General features: G+C 38.0%; 2 protein-coding genes across 2 annotated transcripts in view; one reads left to right on the forward strand and one right to left on the reverse strand.

Moving 5' to 3' along the window:
* The window catches only part of acsl1a (acyl-CoA synthetase long chain family member 1a), a 24,362-nt gene extending 16,735 nt beyond the window's left edge, over positions 1 to 7,627 (forward strand). The window contains 13 exon segments of the mRNA XM_034687376.1: positions 487 to 526; positions 529 to 563; positions 1,298 to 1,384; positions 1,387 to 1,425; positions 1,609 to 1,755; positions 3,451 to 3,552; positions 3,646 to 3,718; positions 3,817 to 3,905; positions 4,215 to 4,331; positions 4,455 to 4,598; positions 4,733 to 4,834; positions 5,839 to 5,910; positions 6,325 to 7,627. Of these exon segments, the coding sequence (XP_034543267.1) occupies positions 487 to 526; positions 529 to 563; positions 1,298 to 1,384; positions 1,387 to 1,425; positions 1,609 to 1,755; positions 3,451 to 3,552; positions 3,646 to 3,718; positions 3,817 to 3,905; positions 4,215 to 4,331; positions 4,455 to 4,598; positions 4,733 to 4,834; positions 5,839 to 5,910; positions 6,325 to 6,465 (1,188 nt within the window). The 3' untranslated portion in view covers positions 6,466 to 7,627.
* primpol (primase and polymerase (DNA-directed)) lies at positions 6,820 to 20,117 on the reverse strand. The gene is given in 19 exon segments (XM_034687375.1): positions 6,820 to 8,237; positions 8,239 to 8,348; positions 8,493 to 8,539; positions 8,672 to 8,748; positions 8,832 to 8,940; positions 9,895 to 9,981; positions 10,079 to 10,111; positions 10,114 to 10,175; positions 10,267 to 10,429; positions 10,545 to 10,690; positions 10,771 to 10,873; positions 11,060 to 11,207; positions 17,247 to 17,385; positions 17,488 to 17,546; positions 17,548 to 17,583; positions 17,667 to 17,677; positions 17,680 to 17,790; positions 17,793 to 17,956; positions 19,967 to 20,117. Coding segments are annotated over 18 exon segments (1,608 nt in total). The 5' UTR covers positions 17,839 to 17,956; positions 19,967 to 20,117; the 3' UTR covers positions 6,820 to 8,116.
* Positions 20,118 to 20,453: the final 336 nt, after the last annotated feature.

Consider the following 20,453-nt stretch of genomic DNA (forward strand, 5'->3'; position numbering starts at 1 on the left):
CACCATTCCATGATATGATCGTTATCATAGGCCATATATTCAATTGTAATGTAAGTTAAACCCGCAATCCCAACCCCTATTTCTATCAGTATTGAAGAATTTTAACAGCTGAGGATGTCATTACTACTAGTATGAATTGCTGGGGAAAAAAAGCATCCTCACTCTTTCTTTACACCTCTTACTCAATCCTGATCTAAGGTTAAAAAAAGTAGCATTGAGCTGTTAGAAGGACCCTGTCTGACCTCTTTTATATTCTCTGTTTTACTTGCCTCTGTCACTCCTCCTGTGTCTGTTCCTCCCTCCTTGTTCTCATCCTGCACATCTGTGTACGTTGCTGTCCAGGACACACTGAAACCCAGCACTAAAGATGTGCTCATCTCCTACCTCCCTTTGGCCCACATGTTTGAGAGGGTGGTGGAGGGTACAGTTCACCATGCTTGAGCAGCAAACATGGCATGTGTTTTTGTTTTGTGTGTCCCTCCGCAGGTACACTGCATGCTGGACCTCCATGACATTCATGTGTCCTATCTCCCCTAGCTCACATGTTTGAGAGGGTTGTACAGGTATGTGTTTGAACTAACATGTTTATAATACAAGTATAGGGGGACACTGTGGCATCTGGAGTCTCATTTTAAAGAAGAATCTTGTTGAAATGTTGAAGCTGAGTTAAAGAGGTTTTGGAGAAATATTGTTGGCATTGCTTCTTTGGTATTCTATTGAAGTTGTTTTTTGGGTGTTGGTAATTGGAATCAAATACTTTTGTAGTACAAAAAGAGCATACTCTGTCTATAGAGCAGAGTATTTAAACTTAAATTTGCTCTAACAGATTGCAAGATTCATAACATGGGTAACTTAATCTTTCTGCTGACATTCCTATATTCTGTCTTAATTATTTTGATTGTATCTTTGCTGCTTCTCTGTAGCAAAAAAACAACACAAAAATTATTATTGTGCCACTGAGCTTCTAGTAAGTGTGGAGTCTTTGCACAAAAATGTGTATTCAATGACACACAACTGTTCCTGCCCTGAAGAAAAACGATAACCTGTGTGTTGTGAAGTGAAACTAAAAATGCCATGCAGTAATTGATGAACTTAATGTCCTTAAACCTCCCAAGGAGCCTGTGACTTTCAATCTAACTTCTTATAAGTAGTATCAATGTTAACCATGAATGCAGAAAATCCAGCAGTGTGTTTGACGACAAACACGAGACATGTAGTGAAATGTTAAAAGCAAATACTGCCCTCTTGTGGCTGAAACTGAACTTGCAGTAGGAGTAGCTGCTCTCTTTTTCATCAGGGTGTCATCCTCATCCATGGGGCTCGAATTGGGTATTTCCAAGGTGACATTCGACTTCTGATGGATGATTTGAAAACACTGCAGCCGGACAGTCCTTTCCTGTGGTCCCACGTCTCCTCAACCCGCATGTTTTGATAAGGTCAGACAGTCAACATTTCTGAAGTTTTACTTATTCAACAATCTTTGTTTCGAGACTCTAAAGTTGATCCGTGTTTTATAAATACTCCACTCATTTACTGATTAATTTAGCTGGAGTTTAACTTACATTGCTCTGTTATTAATTATTTTCTGTGGCAAACTAGTCATGACAGGTTTTTTCTTCCCCACAGGTATTCAGTCAAGCCAACACACCTCTGAAGAAATGGCTGCTGGACTTTGCGTTCAGAAGGAAGGAAGCAGACCTTAAAGTGGTGTGGTCCAGAAGGGACAGCTTTTGGGACACACTTATCTTCAAAAAGTACAGGTATACAAGACTCACTCCTTAATCCACCTTGTTTTTGTTTCTCTTTGCCTTTTGCACTAGAGCTATACAATTTTAACTATTTGCAACCAGATCTGCACTGTAAGCAGGAACACAAACAGAATGGTTATGATTCTAAGGTTGCAGCTCAAAAATGATTCGGGTATTGTGCAAAAGTTTATTTTCTGTCAGCTTTAAGAAATTGAAATATTCAATATTCTTGACTCATTACATGTAAACAAATTTTTTTTTTTTTTACATTTTCGTAATTATGGCCCCCAGCTTAAAAAAATCTCAAATATTAGAACATTTTATTTCCAGTTTGAGTTAATTACTATTTAGACAGCACAAATTCTGCATATATCTCAGTCTAGTTCAGTACACTGAACCTCAGTCTTGGGAAAAGCTGATTTGACAGTTGTCCAGGAGACGATCATCGAAACCCTCCTCAAGCAGGGTGAGCCGCAGTCAGTAATTGCTGAAAAGGCTGGCTGTTTCACAGAGTGCTGTATTGAAGTATATAAGCTCAAACTTGACTGGAAGGGAAAAGTTTGTAGGAAAAGGTGCACAAGCAACAGAGGTGACTGCAGCCGTGAGAGGATTGTAAAGAAAAGTTGATTCAAGAACTTGGAAGAGCTTCTCAAGGAGTGAACTGAGGCTGGTGTCCATGAAGACCTATATGTACAGACTTCTTTGTGAAAGGACTACAACTGTTACATTCCTGAGATCAAGCCACTTATGAGACAAAATAAGAAGTGTCTTACCTGAAACTAAGGAGAAACAGAACTGGACTGTTGCTCAACTGTCCAAAGTCCTCCTCTCAGATCAAAGTACATTTGGCATTTAATTTGAAAATCTGCAGGAAGAGTGGAGAGGTAGCTGGTTTTTGTTCCACTGTGTTTATCAAGACGAAGTGAACACAGCGTTTACCGGGAGATTTAATAGCATCTTGATTCTATATGCTAACAAGCTTTATTCAGATGCTGATTTTGTCTTCCAACAAGTCTTGGCACACTGCCACAACGACTACCAAATGATTGCTGTCCATAATATTACTGTGCTTGAATGGCCAGCCAATTTGAATGACCTGAACGGCATACAGATGTGTCATTGTCAAGAGGCAAACAAAAAACACCGACACCAAAATTTCTGATGAAGGCTGCCATCAAAGCAACCTAGGCTGTAATAACACTTCAGCAGAGCTAAAGGCTGATTGCCTCCATGCCATGCAACACTGATCCAGTACATCGCAGTAAAGGAGCTCCAACCAAGTTATGAGAGTAAAAATTAACATACTTTTCAGAAGTTGGACATTTCTGTATTTTAAATCAATTAATGAGTGATCTGAAGAAATATTCTAATCATTTGAGACTGGATTTCTGATTTCATGATCTTTAAGCCTTAATTATCAACGTTAAACATAAAAGGCTTGAAATATTTGACTTTACATGTAATGAATATAATAATATATGAAAGTTGACCTTTTTAATTAAACTTTTCACAATATTCAAATTTCTTCAGCTGCTCCTGTGTACTTGTACTCATTCTGGGAATTTTTTTTTTCATTTTATAAAAAAACCCAGGTGAAATCCGATCACATGTAACAGGTGTCTTGTAGTAATGTTTTGGTGTAAAAGAAACCCAATTAGTTGTGTATGTTTCTGACTTTGTGTCTAAATGTTTGTTATACACTCTACAGGCGAGTTTGGGTGGCCGTGTTAGACTCATGATCACAGGAGCAGCACCGGTTTCTCCGACTATCCTGACGTTTCTACGAGCTGCACTGGGCTGTCAGGTGAGCCACATCCACACACTCATCTTATTGATAACCAACAGTGATTGTTTTGTTTTAATTAACGTTTCTTAACTCATGCCTTTAACTCCACAGTTTTATGAAGGCTACGGTCAGACTGAATGTACAGCCGGCTGCTCCATGTCGATGCCTGGGGACTGGAAAGCAGGTAGCCAACTGGAGCGTTCGTCAAATGTTCTCGTCATTGTAAAATCTGCCCAATTATTTATCTGGACCAAATTAACTTTACTGTGTTTGTTTCTGCAGGTCACGTTGGACCCCCTCTACCCTGCAATGCTGTTAAACTGGTTGATGTGGCCGAAATGAACTATCTGGCAGCCAATGGAGAGGGAGAGGTGAGAAGAGACTCCTCAGTAATATTGAAAAACATAGACCGAATAGGATAATGTTTTTGTGTTCTTTATTTCACATTTAGACTTTTACAATTAACTTAATTATGATAAACAAGTGATTTTAACAGAGCAGAGATGAAAGATAAGGCTGGCATGCTTAAGAAAGAAAATACAAACACTAAATTCTGACCATAGTGTTATTCCATATACATGCTTAAGTCATGGCACAAGCCTGTTCAAAACTTTGATTAATTGAAAGGTCACTAGTTGTGTAAATGTGATTTTCACGCTTGTTATCCTCCGTCCCTTTAGATATGTGTCAAAGGACCAAATGTATTCAAAGGATACCTGAAGGATGCTGAGAAAACCGCAGAGGCGATCGACGAGGACGGCTGGCTGCACACAGGAGACATTGGGAAATGGCTTCCCGTACGCAGATTAAGCTGAAGCGCACTTTTGATCTCTGCTGTGTGCAGATGTATTGACTGTCTATTGAAAAAGCATCAGCTGAAACTGAACTTCAATATGTATTTTTCTCCTGTTTTGATCTAGAATGGAACTTTAAAGATCACAGACAGAAAAAAGCACATTTTCAAGCTGGCACAAGGAGAATACATCGCTCCGGAGAGAATAGAAACAGTCTACAGTCTCAGCGATCCAGTGGCTCAGATTTTTGTTCACGGTGACAGCTTACAGGTAGGTCATACATTTGAAACCCTAAAGCAAAATAGCAGATATGTTTTATAATTGGAAGTGCTGTTTTGTTCTTTTTCCAGTTTTATACAACTTGTGTGGCACTGATCTCCTTTTATTGGTGTTGTATTATTCAGGCTTGCCTGGTGGGGATAGTGGTACCTGATCCGGACTTTTTACCTCTTTGGATAAAGAAAAAAGGAGTCGAAGGATCCTACTCTGAGCTGTGCACAAATCCGGTGAGATGTTTTAACATCAGGGGCATAGACACACTTTGGCCCTATCCCATTTCTTGGTTTGGTTACGCACACACTTTGGTGACATTTTGCCATGTTAAAGGAACATTTGCATATAGTGTTTAAGCATGTATTAAGTGGTCAAGTGTGCAGGGATTTTTAAAAGCAATTAGAACACACTTGTTGACCCTCCCTCTCATCGCAGTAGATTGAGAGGATAACATTCCCTAAGACAAAAAATGCAGCTGATTGTTTTGGCGCTTTTTTCTTAAGAGGAGCCACCAATGATTTATGGTAAGATGTAGGCCTAGAGAGCAAAATTAGTACTTTGGTCACTGGATCACTTTGCTGTACCCACATCAACTGTAATATGTGACTGTATTAAAATACTCCAAATTATCATTAAAAGAACATCTTTGCATACCAAGATACAAGTAGTGTCACATTCATGGCCACAATCTGATTAAAAGAAATGAAAAATAAACTACTCGGTACATGGGTAAAAAGGTCATTCTTTATTCTCAAGTTGATGGATTGGAGCGTTTCATACGTTGTCCCTTTTATAAAATAAACGTAACGTTATTAATTGCCGTGGACCTGCTCACAGCAAACGTACGGCTATATATATGTTATGATCTGAATAAGTTACCCGTTTTGCATCTTTAAAACATCATTCTTACATTGAAACTTCTTCAGTGGCATCCAGCAGCAATCTTGTGGTTGTTGATTATAACTTTGTGGGAATAAACTTCACCAACAAGATGTATTGTGGGATTTATACTTGGGCTAATGCTGCTCAGCTGCGGTCTCACCGAAAGTACAGATAAAGTGCAAATCAAGTGAACTGCACTTTTGACTGCTGGAGAAACGGGATACACTAAGAACTGACACTAAGCACATGAATGCGCACGCCAAGTGCCCAAGCGTGTTAGTGAGATCAAGTGCGCCTAATGGTACAGCCCCACAATCATTCAGCATGCATGCTAACGTCTTTGTGATTGTTTTAGGATGTAAAGACTGCCATACTGGAGGACCTCCTGAGGCTGGGGAAAGAAGGAGGGCTCAAGTCTTTTGAGCAGGTGATTATTGACGCATTTGACTCCATCAAAAACCTTAAAAACTCTGCATTGAATCTTGCCAAAGACATTTCTCAAAGCCTACAACACATTTATTAAAAAATATATATATTTTAATCACCAACCACTTTGATAACTGAGCTCTCAAGGCATTTTGCAAGCAGACATGTATCACCTATAATTTATAAATTGTAATTATACGCTTCTTTTCTTTGTAGCATTTGACAGCAACACTAGATGGTTGGACAAAGGAGCACTTTGAAGATGCTTAGGCTTAAAGAAACATATTTTTTGGCCACTTTATAAACCAGATAACCAAGCCAATACAGGAAGATTATCCTGTAATACCTCTGGGCAGTTAAAACTCTACTTCAGAAACTTCTTTTCACTCTTTTTTTCTCCTTTCTCTCTCTGCAGGTGAGAGCTATTGCGATACATCCAGAGTTGTTTTCTGTCCAAAACGGCTTGCTGACGCCCACTTTGAAGGCCAAGAGGGATGAGCTTCGGAGGCGCTTCAGAGGGATGATAGATGAACTTTATGCCAAAATCAAGATGTAAGCTGGAAGCAAGGACCGCTTTTTAGAAAGAGACAATCGTTTAGAGCACACAGAACAGAGGAGCAGGGAGGTTTCTCTCAATTGTCATACCAGAAGAGTTGTATGGGGGTTGCCTTCAAAACAAAACAAGAAAAAGCTAATACCCCCAGTTTGAAGTATATATTGTCCCTCATTCATCTAGAAATTGTGCCACTAATTTTGTTTGTGCTAGCACTGACTCAATATTGCAGATCATGTCATCTTTGTGACTGGTATAAATTGTTCAAGGTTAAAAAAAAACACAAGACTCCAGCCTGAACTGCCTTAACTTTCCGTGTGACTGAGTACTCCACAGTCAGAAAGGTCCAGCAAAAGATATTTGCAAATTTTTATTCTTGAGTGCTGCAAAATGGATATCTTATAAACTCGCTTTGACAACAGTGACAAATATTGAGTATTTATATACCAGACTATTTAATGTTTTGGCCATGTATTTAAGATGATATTTAATGTAATCAATAAACCTGTAAATAGTGTATCTGCTGAAAAGTCTACTTGTATGCAGAGTATCGTGCCCATTCCCATGTTTTAAGTGCTGTTGGCTAAAGGAGAGATAAACCTGTTTGGATGCACAATTTAAGTGATAGCCTCTTTGGGAATCTTGTTGCTTGACAGATTGTTTTTGTGCCTTCTTTGGTTTTGTCTGTTTTCTTTTAATACTGCATGAAAAATCTTGAATGTTGCTGTAGATGCAGTTCTGACATTTTTAAGTTCCCCATTTCAGTGCCACAGTTTGCAGGATTAAGCTGCACACTGTCATTTGTATAATGCACAACACGAGTATTCAGGGTAAATATTATTGGAACTGTGGTATCACGGTTCATGTTAAGTCTTTCAAATTTAATTCCGTGTCCTCGTCAACTTTTCACATTTGATTTTCACCAACGGTCCTTGAAAAGTCTTGACGTTAAACGGAGAAGCAATTAAGCTGTTTAACAAAACAGTTTTGACTTAATTATGATCATTAAACACAGCTAATCATGTCAAAGCTTCATTGACATTTCAAGCCATGATGTTTTTTTTAACTCTTAGGGTATGAAAAGATGAAGGTGCATTTTTGTGCTGCAGTTACCAGTACAGTATCTTTATTTGTCCACTGTACCAAATAAATACTTTGAACAAACCTTCTGCATCAAGTCTGTGATTTTGGGTGGGTTATTGTGGATTATTGTTTTGTTTTAAAGTTGTCAATCAAGTGCAGTAATCAATGTATCTTGGAAACTGTAAAGTCTGACTTATGACACATTCATACTTTTAAAAAACTGAGTATCATGGTACTGAATGTAACTGAACATTTTTTAATGTTTCGAAAGTCAAATTTTGGATGAAAGTAATTTCTAAAACTGACTTTAAAATGTTTTGAACTTCACAAGAATGTTTTTTAAGTGTAATTTATGCACAGTACAACTTCCTTTAAAATGTTTTATATTACTTCATTTTTTTGGTCAGTCATTTGTTTACATAGCAGCCTCATACTGACATTGTGGACATGCTTTGATAAATGCATTTGTTTATAGTGCATCTATAAGCCATTAATTCAATATTACACTATGGGAATACTACAAAACAAGTGTCAACAGTATCTTTGGTACTGTACAGCCTAACCTTATCCTCTATGGGGAATCAAAATCTGCCATACATTTGAGCAGAAGCTGATCAGAGATTTCTCCACTGTTTCCTTCGAAGTCCTCGAGGCCCTCTAAAAAGTCCTGGTCGTCCTGTCCGTCTCCCCACATCAGCAGAGTCCTCCCCTGGACGTATCACGCTCTGTAGACTCTGCTCTGGTGTCTGGCAAAGCTCAATGTTGCCAGACTTGTCCATTAAGTACGCCTGGTCTTCATCATCCTGTCAGTGAACAGATAACATGATCATACACAGCTGCATGAAAAGAAGTTCATGTTTTTGAGATTTAGATGAAAAACAAAACTGGATTTTCAGGACATCTCAGCTGTGAGGGTGTAGCTGTGAGTTAAAGTAGAGCAGACAAACCTGTGTCAGGATGTATCTGACGCAGACCTCCTGAGGCAGAGGGTAACCTGGAACAGAAATTGTTTTCTCAGACAGTTTCCATCATCACCCTCGTAAAGACAAGTACCCAACAGACAGCTCATAGTGTGACCTTAAGTTCTTTACATTGCAAAATGTTAACTTTTAGTGTCATTACATACTTGAGGACCTGAAGTTCTTGCATTGAGGATCGTGACACTTCTGGTACCAGACTTCTTCTCTGAGATCCACAACAATCCTGCAGAGAAAAGGGACCAAATCAGAAGAGCGATGTGCATTTGCACACACAGACACACTCCATAAAAACATATATTAACGTACATAATGTTGTTGCTTTTATGAAACCTTTCCACGTTTTCACACCAGCGGTATTTTGCGATGTCATACACGATCAGTTGCTCAGAAGCAAAGTAGTTCCATCTTCTGATGCCTGTTGATGTAAAAGTGACGGTGATCAATCTTTGTGTAGAACACATCCGCAACTCTGACTCACTTCAATCATTCAAAAACCACCTCAAGACCTACCTGTTCAAAAAAGCATACAACACATGACCTCTACCCCCACCCCACCTCTGCCCTTGTTTTGTTTTATCTACCCGTTTTATTTTTACTTTATTTTATTTTTTGTAAAGCGACTTTGAGTATTAAGAAAAGCACTATATAAATCCTATGAATTATTATTATTATTATTATTATTATTAGAACACCTAACAAATGACGATGTAAACTTTAAAACACTTTAAAGATATACTCAGAAGCCTATTTTATTAATTGATTTATTTAGTTATACAAAAACTATGGTACACAACAAATATCACAACATTTACACGTTTCTTTAGTTCGCCAAAGTAAAAGAATACAGTCTAATGGACCAGTCCTGATAAAATAATTTCCGTCATTAAGGTTATAAAGTTTGTTTTTTGTTGAAATTGTTCTAGAGAGATATTGATTAATCTGCATGCTCATTTTAGAGCCTGTAGTTTGTTGTGCAGTTGCATTGTACTGACTTATAAAGGTGTTCATTTGACATCTTTAGCTTTGAAATTTGAGTCTCATCAACAACATATATATTCATTCATTATTGCTGCTTTCCACAAAAAAAATACCCCACATTAATTTGGTTGACGTTTCAAAATATGAGGGATTGCTGCTGCTCACAGTTTTATATCAATGCAAACTATCTGAATATTTCTGGACTCACTTTTAGTTGAAATATCATGACAGGCCTTCGACAGTTGTGAAGGGCTATTTTGTACATTTCTGACATATAACATACTAAAATATACATCAATAATGCAACTAGTTACAAGTTACAGCCCTTTGATGTAAAATAGACCTGCAAATAAAAAATAAATAGATATATGCTGTCATATGAAACACTTACTTCCTTGTATGCCATTCTTTTGAACCAAAGTTAAAACAAAGTTGTCCACGTCTTGATGAGGGGACGACAGATAGCCAGAGATTGAGTCTGCTAGTGACGTATAACAGGAAGAGTTGATAACTTAAACTTTTGTTACACTGATAGATTATATAAAGAGAAGAATCTGTTGTCACTTTAATGTTACCTGCTAATGCAGCAGATCCCTGCTGGTTAGAGTCCTCAAGATTTTTGACTCTTTCATTTCTCGGTTGTCGCAGGTAAGAATCTTCTGACCTGTGAAACTGATTGTGAAAAAAAAAGCTTTATTAAAGTGATAGGGAGAAAGTGATTCAACGCAAAAAAAAAAACTGAGTTATAAAGAATTAAATGTACCTCAAATTACAGACTAAAGAAGCCAAGAATACACTTTCCTCCTCAGAAGCTCCTTTCTCAGGCTTGGCAGTGAACTTGTTGTCCTCTGACACTGTGAACGCTGCGTTCTTTCCCAGTTTGGACGACTTGTAAAGTCGGAAATTTCTGTTCTTGGTGTAAACACCTGTTGTTGTGAAAGTATGAAAAAATGATAGAAACAGGGGTCCTGGATGTTGGATAGAAACATTTGGTTCATATAAGTGTCTAGTATAGGGGTAATACAACTATTAATCACCTACCAAGATCCACAAACAGGCTGCCGTCACCATCTTTGTTTTTTACTTGAAGGAAACTAAGGTCTTCTTTCTTGCACTTCTTGGTCTGTGGACTTTCAGCCAGCTCATCTGCCTTTGCTGGCTTCTCCTCAGATACACCATGTGCCCTGCTGTCAGTACATTGAAATGATAAAGTGTTGAAGGAAGAGATGTATAATGAAGATTATTTAAAGAGGTCCAAAATACAAACCGTGTTTGGCCATTTTCTGCTGTTGAATTCATCCCAACATTTAGGAAACAACTGTTTTTGGACAGGCTCAGGATTGGTTGCAGAATGACATGGATAAACCTGCCTATAAAAACAAAACAGACAATATATGAAAATGTTTTTTTAAATAATTCATGCAGTTATTGTTTCCTCACTATTGTCATTATTTCACTTATTTTATCATTTCTGACCAATGGCAGCTTTATTTCTCCATGGAACTGAATTAACACATCAAATCGTCTCTGCTTCCTCTATCTTACACAGAACATACCCATGTGAATGTTGTCCTTGAAGGCTGCATTCTGGAGATTGAAGATGAGATGTCGGCTGAACTTTTCTCCTGTGCTGGAGTCCAGATTGAGGACATCTTTGGCCGAGCTTTTGATCCCATAAACTTCCATTAGCTTGTCACAAACATACTGTCAACACATGAAACGCTTACCAGGCATGTGATTTACAAAAGAAAAACAAAGAGGATATAGACTATGAGGTATGCTTAAATGAAACGTATCCTTTGTCCAAAATCATTAAGGGTTAGTAATCTCAAGTAGATAAAGACAATCAAGTAAGATGAATAACCTGTATTCAGGCGACACAGGGGGTCTGGGAGCTTCCCCATAAAAACTTTGAGTACCACATACTTCATTATCTGCATGCTGATCAACGGCTGTAGACAACTGGTGCCTTTTTCAGCTAGCTTCAAAATGATGATTTACTCTTTTGTTCTTTTCAGTGCGCTTTCACATCTAGCACCTAATCACCTAATATTGTTTTATGTACACTACCGTTCAAAAGTTTGGGGTCACAAAAAGCACAGTTTTTTTCAATGAAGATAACATCAAATTAATCAGAAATACTCTCTATGCATTGTTAATGTGATAAATGACTATTCTAGCTACAAACGTCTGGTTTTTAATGGAATATCTACATAGGTGTATAGAGGCCCATTTCCAGCAACCATCACTCCAGTGTTCTAATGGTACATTGTGTTTGCTAATCGCGTTAGAAAGCTAATGGATGATTAGAAACACCTTGAAAACCCTTGTACAGTCATGTTAGCACAGCTGAAAACGGTTTTGCTGGTTAGAGAAGCTGAAAAACTGGCCTTTCTTTGAGCTAGTTGAGTATCTGGAGCATCACATTTGTGGTTTCGATTATACTCTCAAAATGGCCAGAAAAAGGGAACTTTCATATGAAACTTGACAGTCTATTCTTGTTCTTAGAAATGAAGGCTATTCCATGCGAGAAATTGCAAAGAAACTGAAGATTTCCTACAACGTTGTGTACTACTCCCTTCAGAGAAAAGCAGAAAGGCTCTAACCAGAGTAGAAAGAGAAGTGAGAGGCCCCGGTGCACAACTGAACAAGAAGACAAGTACAGTAGAGTCTCTAGTTTGAGAAATAGACGCCTCACAGGTCCTGAACTGGCAGCTTCATTAAATGGTACCCGCAAAATGCCAGTGTCAACGTCTACAGTGAAGAGGCGACTCCGGGATGCTGGCCTTCTAGGCAGAGTGGCAAAGAAAAAGTCATATCTGAGACTGGCCAATAAAAGGAAAAGATTAATATGGGCAAAAGAACACAGACATTGGACAGAGGAAGATTGGAAAAAAGTGTTATGGACAGACGAATCAAAGTTTCAGGTGTTTGGATCACACAGAAGAACATTTGTGAGACGCAGAACAAGTGAAAAGATGCTGGAAGAGTGCCTGACGCCATCTGTCAAGCATGGTGGAGGTAATGTGATGGTCTGGGGCTGCTTTGGTGCAGGTAAAGTGGGAGATTTGTACAAGATAAAAGGGATTTCGAATAATGAAGGCTATCAATCAATTTTGCAACGCCATGCCATACCCTGTGGACAGCGCTTGATTGGAGCCAATTTCCTCCTACATCAGGAAAATGACCCAAAGCACACTTCCAAATTATGCAAGAACTATTTAGGGAAGAAGCAGGCAGCTGGTATTCTGTCTGTAATGGAGTGGACAGCGCAGTCACCAGATCTCAAACCCATTGAGCTGTTGTGGGAGCAGCTTCACCGTATGGTACGCAAGAAGTGTCCATCCCATAGGAAAAGAAAATTAGAGAGGAGATCTCAAAAGTGTTTCTTTTATGTCTCCTAGACAACAATGAGATCTGTTTGAAAGCAAAATGAGACTATAGCTTATGTCTCCTGTTTCTCATTCTTGCCTCCAGAAAAAAAGTCTCAGCTTAGTCTCCCTTTCAGTTCAAAAGGAGATCTGGTCAGAATCTGAAATGATTCTCAGGTATTTCTCAGGTGTTGTGACTCCTTTTGAGCTCAGGTGGAGAAATCAGAGAGTTCTCTCAATTGTCTCAATCTAACCTCATCCATTTGTTTTTGTCAGACTCAGTTTTTGTGTCTCAAGTTGAGCTCAGATGGAGCAAAGAAAGAGTCTGAGCTCATCTCTTCATTAACATTTATAGTGCCCTGCAAAATTAAAATTATTTCAATGTAATTGTCCACAAACTTACAATTCTGATTCAAACATTTCAACCACTTGCAAGATCAGCTATTTAGATGTCAAATGATCTCTTCTTTGACTTCACAATATGGTCCTTCCTTTACAAGTCTGTGTGGAACAAAACAACTTCACAAAGATTTAGCGGATTTGAGAGAATATGCAAAAGAAAGAGATTTCTTACGACAGACGATTTATTTAAAATATAGACCGCTAAAGGTCTGACCAGGTTTAGCCAGATTATTACAATTAAAGGAGTGGATTCTTTTGGGCACTGGTGGCCTAGTGGCCTAGTGGTCTAAGCGCCCCACATACAGAGGCTACAGTCCTCGTCGCAGGGGTCTCCGGTTCAATTCCTGGCCGGTCGACCATTTCCTGCATATCCTCCCCTGCTCGCATTTCCTGTCTCTCTTCAGCTGTCCTAACAAATAAAGGCAAAAAGGCCAAAAATATATATATATATATATATATATATATATATATATATATATATATATATATATAGAAAGAGAAAATTAGACATTAATGAGATCTCTCATTTAAGTCTCAAATAAGACTCATGTCATGGTCTCAACTGTTTCTCCTTGTGAATTTTAGGAGAAGCTAATGAGAGCAATTTGAAACTTGATGAGGCTGAAGTGAGAATCTCAATTTTGTCTCCGGAGACTTAGAAGAGAAAGCCTTAAGCAGTAAAATTTTCCTCTGGGATCAAGCCAATCAAACTTGTGGGAGTTGCTTCGGACGGCGTGGTGTGACATTTCTTCGGATTCCCTCAACAACTTAACAGCTAGAACGCCAAAGGTCTGCAATGCTGTAATTGCTGCAAAGGGAGCATTCTTTGATGAAAGCAAAGTTTGAAGGACAAAATTATTATTTCAAATAAAAATCATTATTTCTAACCTTGTCATGTCCTTGACTATATTTTCTATTCATTTTGTAACTCATTTGATAAATAAAAGTGTGAGTTTTCATGAAAACACAAAATTGTCTGGGTGACCCCAAACTTTTGAACGGTAGTGTAATGTATCAAAGAATCAATCATCTTTATTTGTATAGCAAATCACAACACACATTATCTCAAGACGCTTTTACAAACAGAGCAGGTCTAGACCGTACTCATGTTAAATTACTAACAAGACCCAACACCAAGACAGGATAAGATCCAGTCCTCTCATCTTAATCCACCATGAGCATTGCACCTCGCAGTATTTAGCTAGTTACAGCGGCGAGGAAAAAACTTCCTTTTAACAGGCAGAAACCTCGAGCAGAACCAACTCATGTAAGACAGCCATCTGCTGAGACCCAGTTGGGGTTGGAAACAGCGATAGAGGAGAATAAGAGAAAGAGAGAGAGCTATGCAAAACATTAAAGTTTAAGTTTTTCTACAACTTATTTACCCCTGTATTTCTTTAAAAAAAGTGTTTACACGTGCACAAGTTATTTCCACAAAGCATGTTTTACTCATTTGCATGCAACTTTGCGTGCTCAAAAATCTAACTGTAACCATTATTTGCTCCTTGAATCCTGCTCTTAAGGTTTGAGGCAGGAACACAGAATGCCCTCTAACCACAGTTACAGCAGTTGTTAGATAGCAGTTAAAGGCCCTTAAACTCAAGCACAGCATATAGCTGAGATGAGCTATAACCAGAACGTAGCATCCAGGCTTCTTACTTGTTTCAACAGTCACATGATCACCCCAGTCTTAGCCTCCCTCCACTGGCTCCCCGTTAGTTTTAGAATTTAGAATTTAGATTTTACTGATCACTGTTGAAGCATGTATGGATCTGGCTCCAAGCTATATTTCAGAACTTTTAACAACCTTCAAACCGACCTGCAGCCTTAGCTCCTGGGAACATACTGCTGTTCCAAAGTCTAGGCTTAAATCTAAAGGGGACCGAGCATTTTCAATCAGGGGCCCCTAGACTTTGGAACCACCTGCCTGAGGAATTAAGGCTGCCAGAATCTGTAACATCTTTCAAATCCCTTCTTAAATCTCACTTTAATAGACTTGCTTTTATGTGATGTCATCTTCTTACTACTGTTATCATCATTTTACTTTATATCTCATCCTACTGTCCTTTAATTGTTTTACTCTCTTTAATATCTCATTACTGCTTTTATTCATAGTGATTTACAGCTTTAATCTGCATAATGCTTTTATCTCTTTTTATGCCTTTACCTCATATATTGTCTATTAGCTTATTAGCTTTCATTTATTCTATTTTAATGTATTTCATAATGTTGTATCCTTAAATGCTGCATCTACTTTGATGATCTTATCTATGTATCTATGTATTGCTTTTATTTCACCTTATTGCTTTTTCCCCTCTTTAAGCACTTTATTCCTTTTTACTGCTTGTAGTCCCTATTCATTGTTTCTTTCCTTTTATATTTTAATTGTCTTACTTTCTTGGTCCCTTTGGTCACATTACACATCCTCAGGTACTTGGGTTGCCTATGATGTCAGTTCAAATTGTTGTTTGGGTTTTTTGTGTTTGTTTCTTGATGTCTGATTTTAAAGTCTGCTCCAAGATTATTGGAGTCCAGCTGAAGGACTTGAGCTCCCTCTGGAAGAAACGTGTGGTCCAGAAAGCCAGAGGAATAAAACAACAGCCTGGCCACATTCTTTCCTCTGACTTTTCTCATATGCCCTCTGGGGCGGCGCTATCATGCACCACCAAGGAAAAAAAAACAGATTCTTGAACTCATTTATACCTTCAGCTATCAGCCTGCTAAACTGGAATCAATTTGTGGCTTATGCTATATTTGGAGTCTCAGGTGTGTCTTACTTCCTAATGCATTGGATTTAATGTATTTATTGCTGATCCTGCTGATCTGTTTGGCACTGACATGTGATGGTAAATGTGGTTTTCTATATGCTGCTGTGAATGTTTTGCATTTGTTTGTTTCAAGGCAGGATAACTGTAAACTGAATTGCCCTTTGGGTATTAATAAAGTTGTCTGAACTGAACTAATTTTTATTTAAGCTCTCTTTGCTGTTGAGTTCTCTTTGTGTTTGTTTTTATTTGTTAGTGTTTTATTTATTTTGCTTGTGAGCACTTTGTAAACCGTGTTTTTAAAAGGTGCTTTATAAAAAAAAGGGATTATTATTAGTATTATTATTATTATTATTATTATTATTATCACTGTTTTATTATGTGAGCAGGTTGAGGTGAAGTATGCAAACTGAAAAAAAGTGGAATGCACCTTAGATCACTGTTGAATCATTTGTACAGCACTTTTTAAGATGTTTAGTAAGTTAATACTCCTTATTGAAACAAAAATCCTGAACTATCAACCTCTACATATCTGCACCCAGAGTGCATCTCTGTCCCCTTTTCCATGTACAATTTATAGCTGTCCACCAAAAAAAACGATGATTTTTATCATCATTTGAGATAACTTAGTCAAGTCTCTGCACTTTCAGTTGTCGACTGCAATCAAGCAGCAACATACGGCAGGCTGTAACTCTAAGATCGTCTGAAATTCTCTAACTGACCATGAACCACAAAACCAGCAAAGACAGAAGCTAAAGGCACTGGTTCACTACCAAAGATGACAGAAAAAGGCACCAAAATGTGAGTCTATGGGGTTAAACATGAAGACAAGCATGATTAAATGTGAGTCCTATGTAGGTTGATGGAGCTTTGGTGTTGCGCTGAGCTGCAAAACTGTGGAAAAGGAATGAATAGCTTCTGACAGATACATTTCTTAATTGGGTACAGCCCTAAAAATATAGTCAACCATACAGAGATAACTGAAGTTCCATCCACTAAATGTTAGATTTAAAGAATGCTTCATATTTAAAAAAAGATTTCATGTGCCTTCAGTTTGGTGGGATTATTTCCTCCATGCTGAATCTATTTTTAATCATTGCCCCTGTATGTTGTTTTCTGAAACTGAAGCAACCTGCTGCCTACTCAAGGTTTCAAACAGCTTGTGACAGATTAAATAACCACTGAAGATGTGACAAAGTCTCTACCTGGATGAGCGAAGACACCATAGCTATCCCATCAGCTCCTTGGTTTGAGGGCTTGTAGAACTCCAAATCAAAGTACAGCGTACAAACAGCCCCCTCTGGTATCACTTCGTAGCAGTGCATCAAAGACTGAGTGTAAGTCCTGATTAAAAAAAAAACAAACATCAAGGGGCCAAATACCATTCATGTAAATACTGCACTTTCTGAATCAAGTATGTATGTCATTTTGCACTGAGATATTTACCGGTAGTAATGCCAGAGCTCAGTGTAACTGGTAACCAGGTAGATCCTTTGACCCTGGGGGTGTGTTTTCGTTTTCAAGTGCAAAAATATGCACAGCCTGGGGATGCAATGCACAAATGTTAGCAATTCTTGATTCAGAAATCTAAGTTACAACACAACGATGGGATTGTCTCGTGTCACCTCTCTGCACTCTGAGCGAAGCTGATGGCCATACTTTGACGAGGGAAGATCTTCCAGACAGAGGAAGGCTGACATGGCCACAGTCGAGGTTTGTATCGCGACGCCAGCGGGTTCACCTGGAACGCTGAGCAAGCTGCTCCACCTTCTTCAGTCGGTCCTCCCACTTCCTCATCCTTGAGTCTGTCAACAACTTGTACGTGAACTTTTATTCCACTTCTAACTGAATGTATTCAACATTGTTTAAAGGCACTTCAGAAGGTTGGTATTTGTACGTTGGTCTTCCTGTCAGCCTGCAAATGAAAAAACATTGTATTGTATGGTTAGATGTTGTTTTATCAACCAACGAAATCTGTTATACATGGGTTGTAAACTCAACTCACTTTATCTACAGTTGAAACCAGAAGTTTACATACACTGTATAAAAAGAGACATAACCTTTTTTTTCTCACTGTCTGACATCAAATCAGACTAATCTTTTTTTCTTTTAGGTCAGTTAGGATTGCCAAAATTATTTCTATTTGCTAATGTCAGAATAATGACTGTGATGATTTATTAGAGATTTTAGTAGTACTTTCTTCAAAGTCAAAAGTTTACATACATTTCCCTAGTATTTGGTTGCATTGCCTTTAAACTGTTTGACTTGGGTCAAACGTTTGGGGTAACCTTCCACAAGTCTCTTACAATAGTTTGCTGGAGTTTTTGGCAGTATACCTAGGTCATTGTCCATTTGGAAGACCCATTTTGCCCAAGCTTTAACTTCCTGGCTGATGTCTTGAGACGTTGCTTCAATATTTCCACATAATGTTCTTTCTTCTGATGCCATGTTTTTTGTGAAGGGCAGCAGTCCCTCCTGCAGCAAAACACCCCCACAACATGATGCTGACACACTTCACAGTTGGGATGGTGTTCTCAGGCTTGCAAGCTTCCCCCTTTTTCCTCCAAATGTAACAATGGTCATATGGCCAAACAGTTAAGTTTTCATTTCATCAGATCACAGTACATGTCTCCAAAAATTAAGGTCTTTGTCCCTGTGTGCGTTTTCAAACTGTAATCTGGCCTTTTAATGTTGCTTTTGAGTAATGGCTTCTTCCTTGCTGAGTGGACGTTCAGCCCAGGACTCGTTTGACTGTGGACAATAACACTTTCTTACCAGCTTCAGCCAGCATCTTCACAAGGTCTTCTGCTTTTGTTCTGGGGTTGACACGAACATTTCACACCAATAAACGTTCATCTCTGGGACACAGAAGCCGTGTCCTTACTGAGCAGTATGATTCCTGGACATTCCCAATGTGTCTATACTTGTGTATAATTGTTTGCACAGATGAACGAGGAACATTCAGGCATCTGGAAATTGTACCCAAGGATGAACCAGAGTTGTGGAGGTCGACACTTCTCTTCCTGATATCTTGGCTGATTTCTTTTGATTTTCCCATGATGTCTCACAAGGAAGCAGTGTGTTTGAGTTGTGCCTTTAAAATATGTCCATAGGTGTGCCTCCAGTTAACTCAATTGTTGTCAATAAACCTATCAAAAGCTTCCAAATCCATGACACCATCATCTGGGCTTTCCCAAAGTGTTTAAAGGCACAGTAATCATAGTGTATGTAAACTTTTGACATTGAAGAAAGTAGTACTAAAATCTCTAATAAATTATCTCTATCATTATTCTGACATTTAGCAAATAGAAATCATTTTGGCAATCCTAACTGACGTAAAAGATAAAAAGTTTAGTCTAATTTAATGTCAGACGGTGAGACAAAAAAGATTATGTGTTTTTTTATACAGTGTATGTAAACTTCTGGTTTCAACTGTATATAGCACCTTTCATACATACAAACATGCAGCCCAAAGTACTTCACAGAATAACAGAGACAGAAAACAACAGCGATGGTAAAATTATAAAAGACATAATTATAAATAAAGTACAGTAAAATTACTAAATTAAGTAATAGTGGAAAGAAAAGTTAAAATAAGGTAGTGTTAACAAGATCAAATGAATACAAGAAATAAATAGTTAAATAAATAATTAAATAAGATAAATATATGTTAAAGCAATGATTCAAATACCTACTGAGGTAAATGTAAGTCAATTTAAAGGATGTATAACTTGTAAGTTTTTGAGCTGGGTGCATAAAGCTAACATTGCTACCCTCGAGTGTCTGAGATAATTCAGCATGACGTTGATCAAGTTAGCAAACTTGTACGTAGCCTGTTTTAAAGTAGTACACTTAGCATTCATTTTGTCATCACGCACCATTAAAGTAAAGGTTAGAAGTAACACGGCTCAGTTGGTACTTTTACCGTTTTGTCCACGTCTTATTAATGTCCAGCTGTCGCTTCTTACTTAGAGAAAAAAGGTCGATAGAAAAACGTAAACATAAGCTTCTGTCAAAGCGTCTTGTTTTCCTTTTTCCCGCGCCAGGAACCGAAAGTACCACCTTTTCCGGATACAAACGTCATTCAGTGGCAGACATTTCAAAATAAAAGCCTACAGTAAAAAAAGAAAAAAGAAAAAAGAGTTTATATACAGTTGTGCTCATTCATACCCTGGCAGAATTTATAATTTCTTGGGTAGTTTCTGTTGTCTTTATGACATAAAAAGAGCAAACACAGTTGTTTGATAATAATTTGCTTCACCCAACCACTAACCATGAGTGAAAAAAAAGTTTTTCTCTTATATTTCATATTCTCTGAAAAATGGCCAAAAAAATCACAAATTCTGCCAGGGTATGTAAACTTATGTGCACAACTGCATATATAAGTTTATATATATATATATATATATATA

Source organism: Notolabrus celidotus, chromosome 7 (genome assembly GCF_009762535.1).
Source record: "Notolabrus celidotus isolate fNotCel1 chromosome 7, fNotCel1.pri, whole genome shotgun sequence".
Taxonomy (NCBI): domain Eukaryota; kingdom Metazoa; phylum Chordata; class Actinopteri; order Labriformes; family Labridae; genus Notolabrus; species Notolabrus celidotus.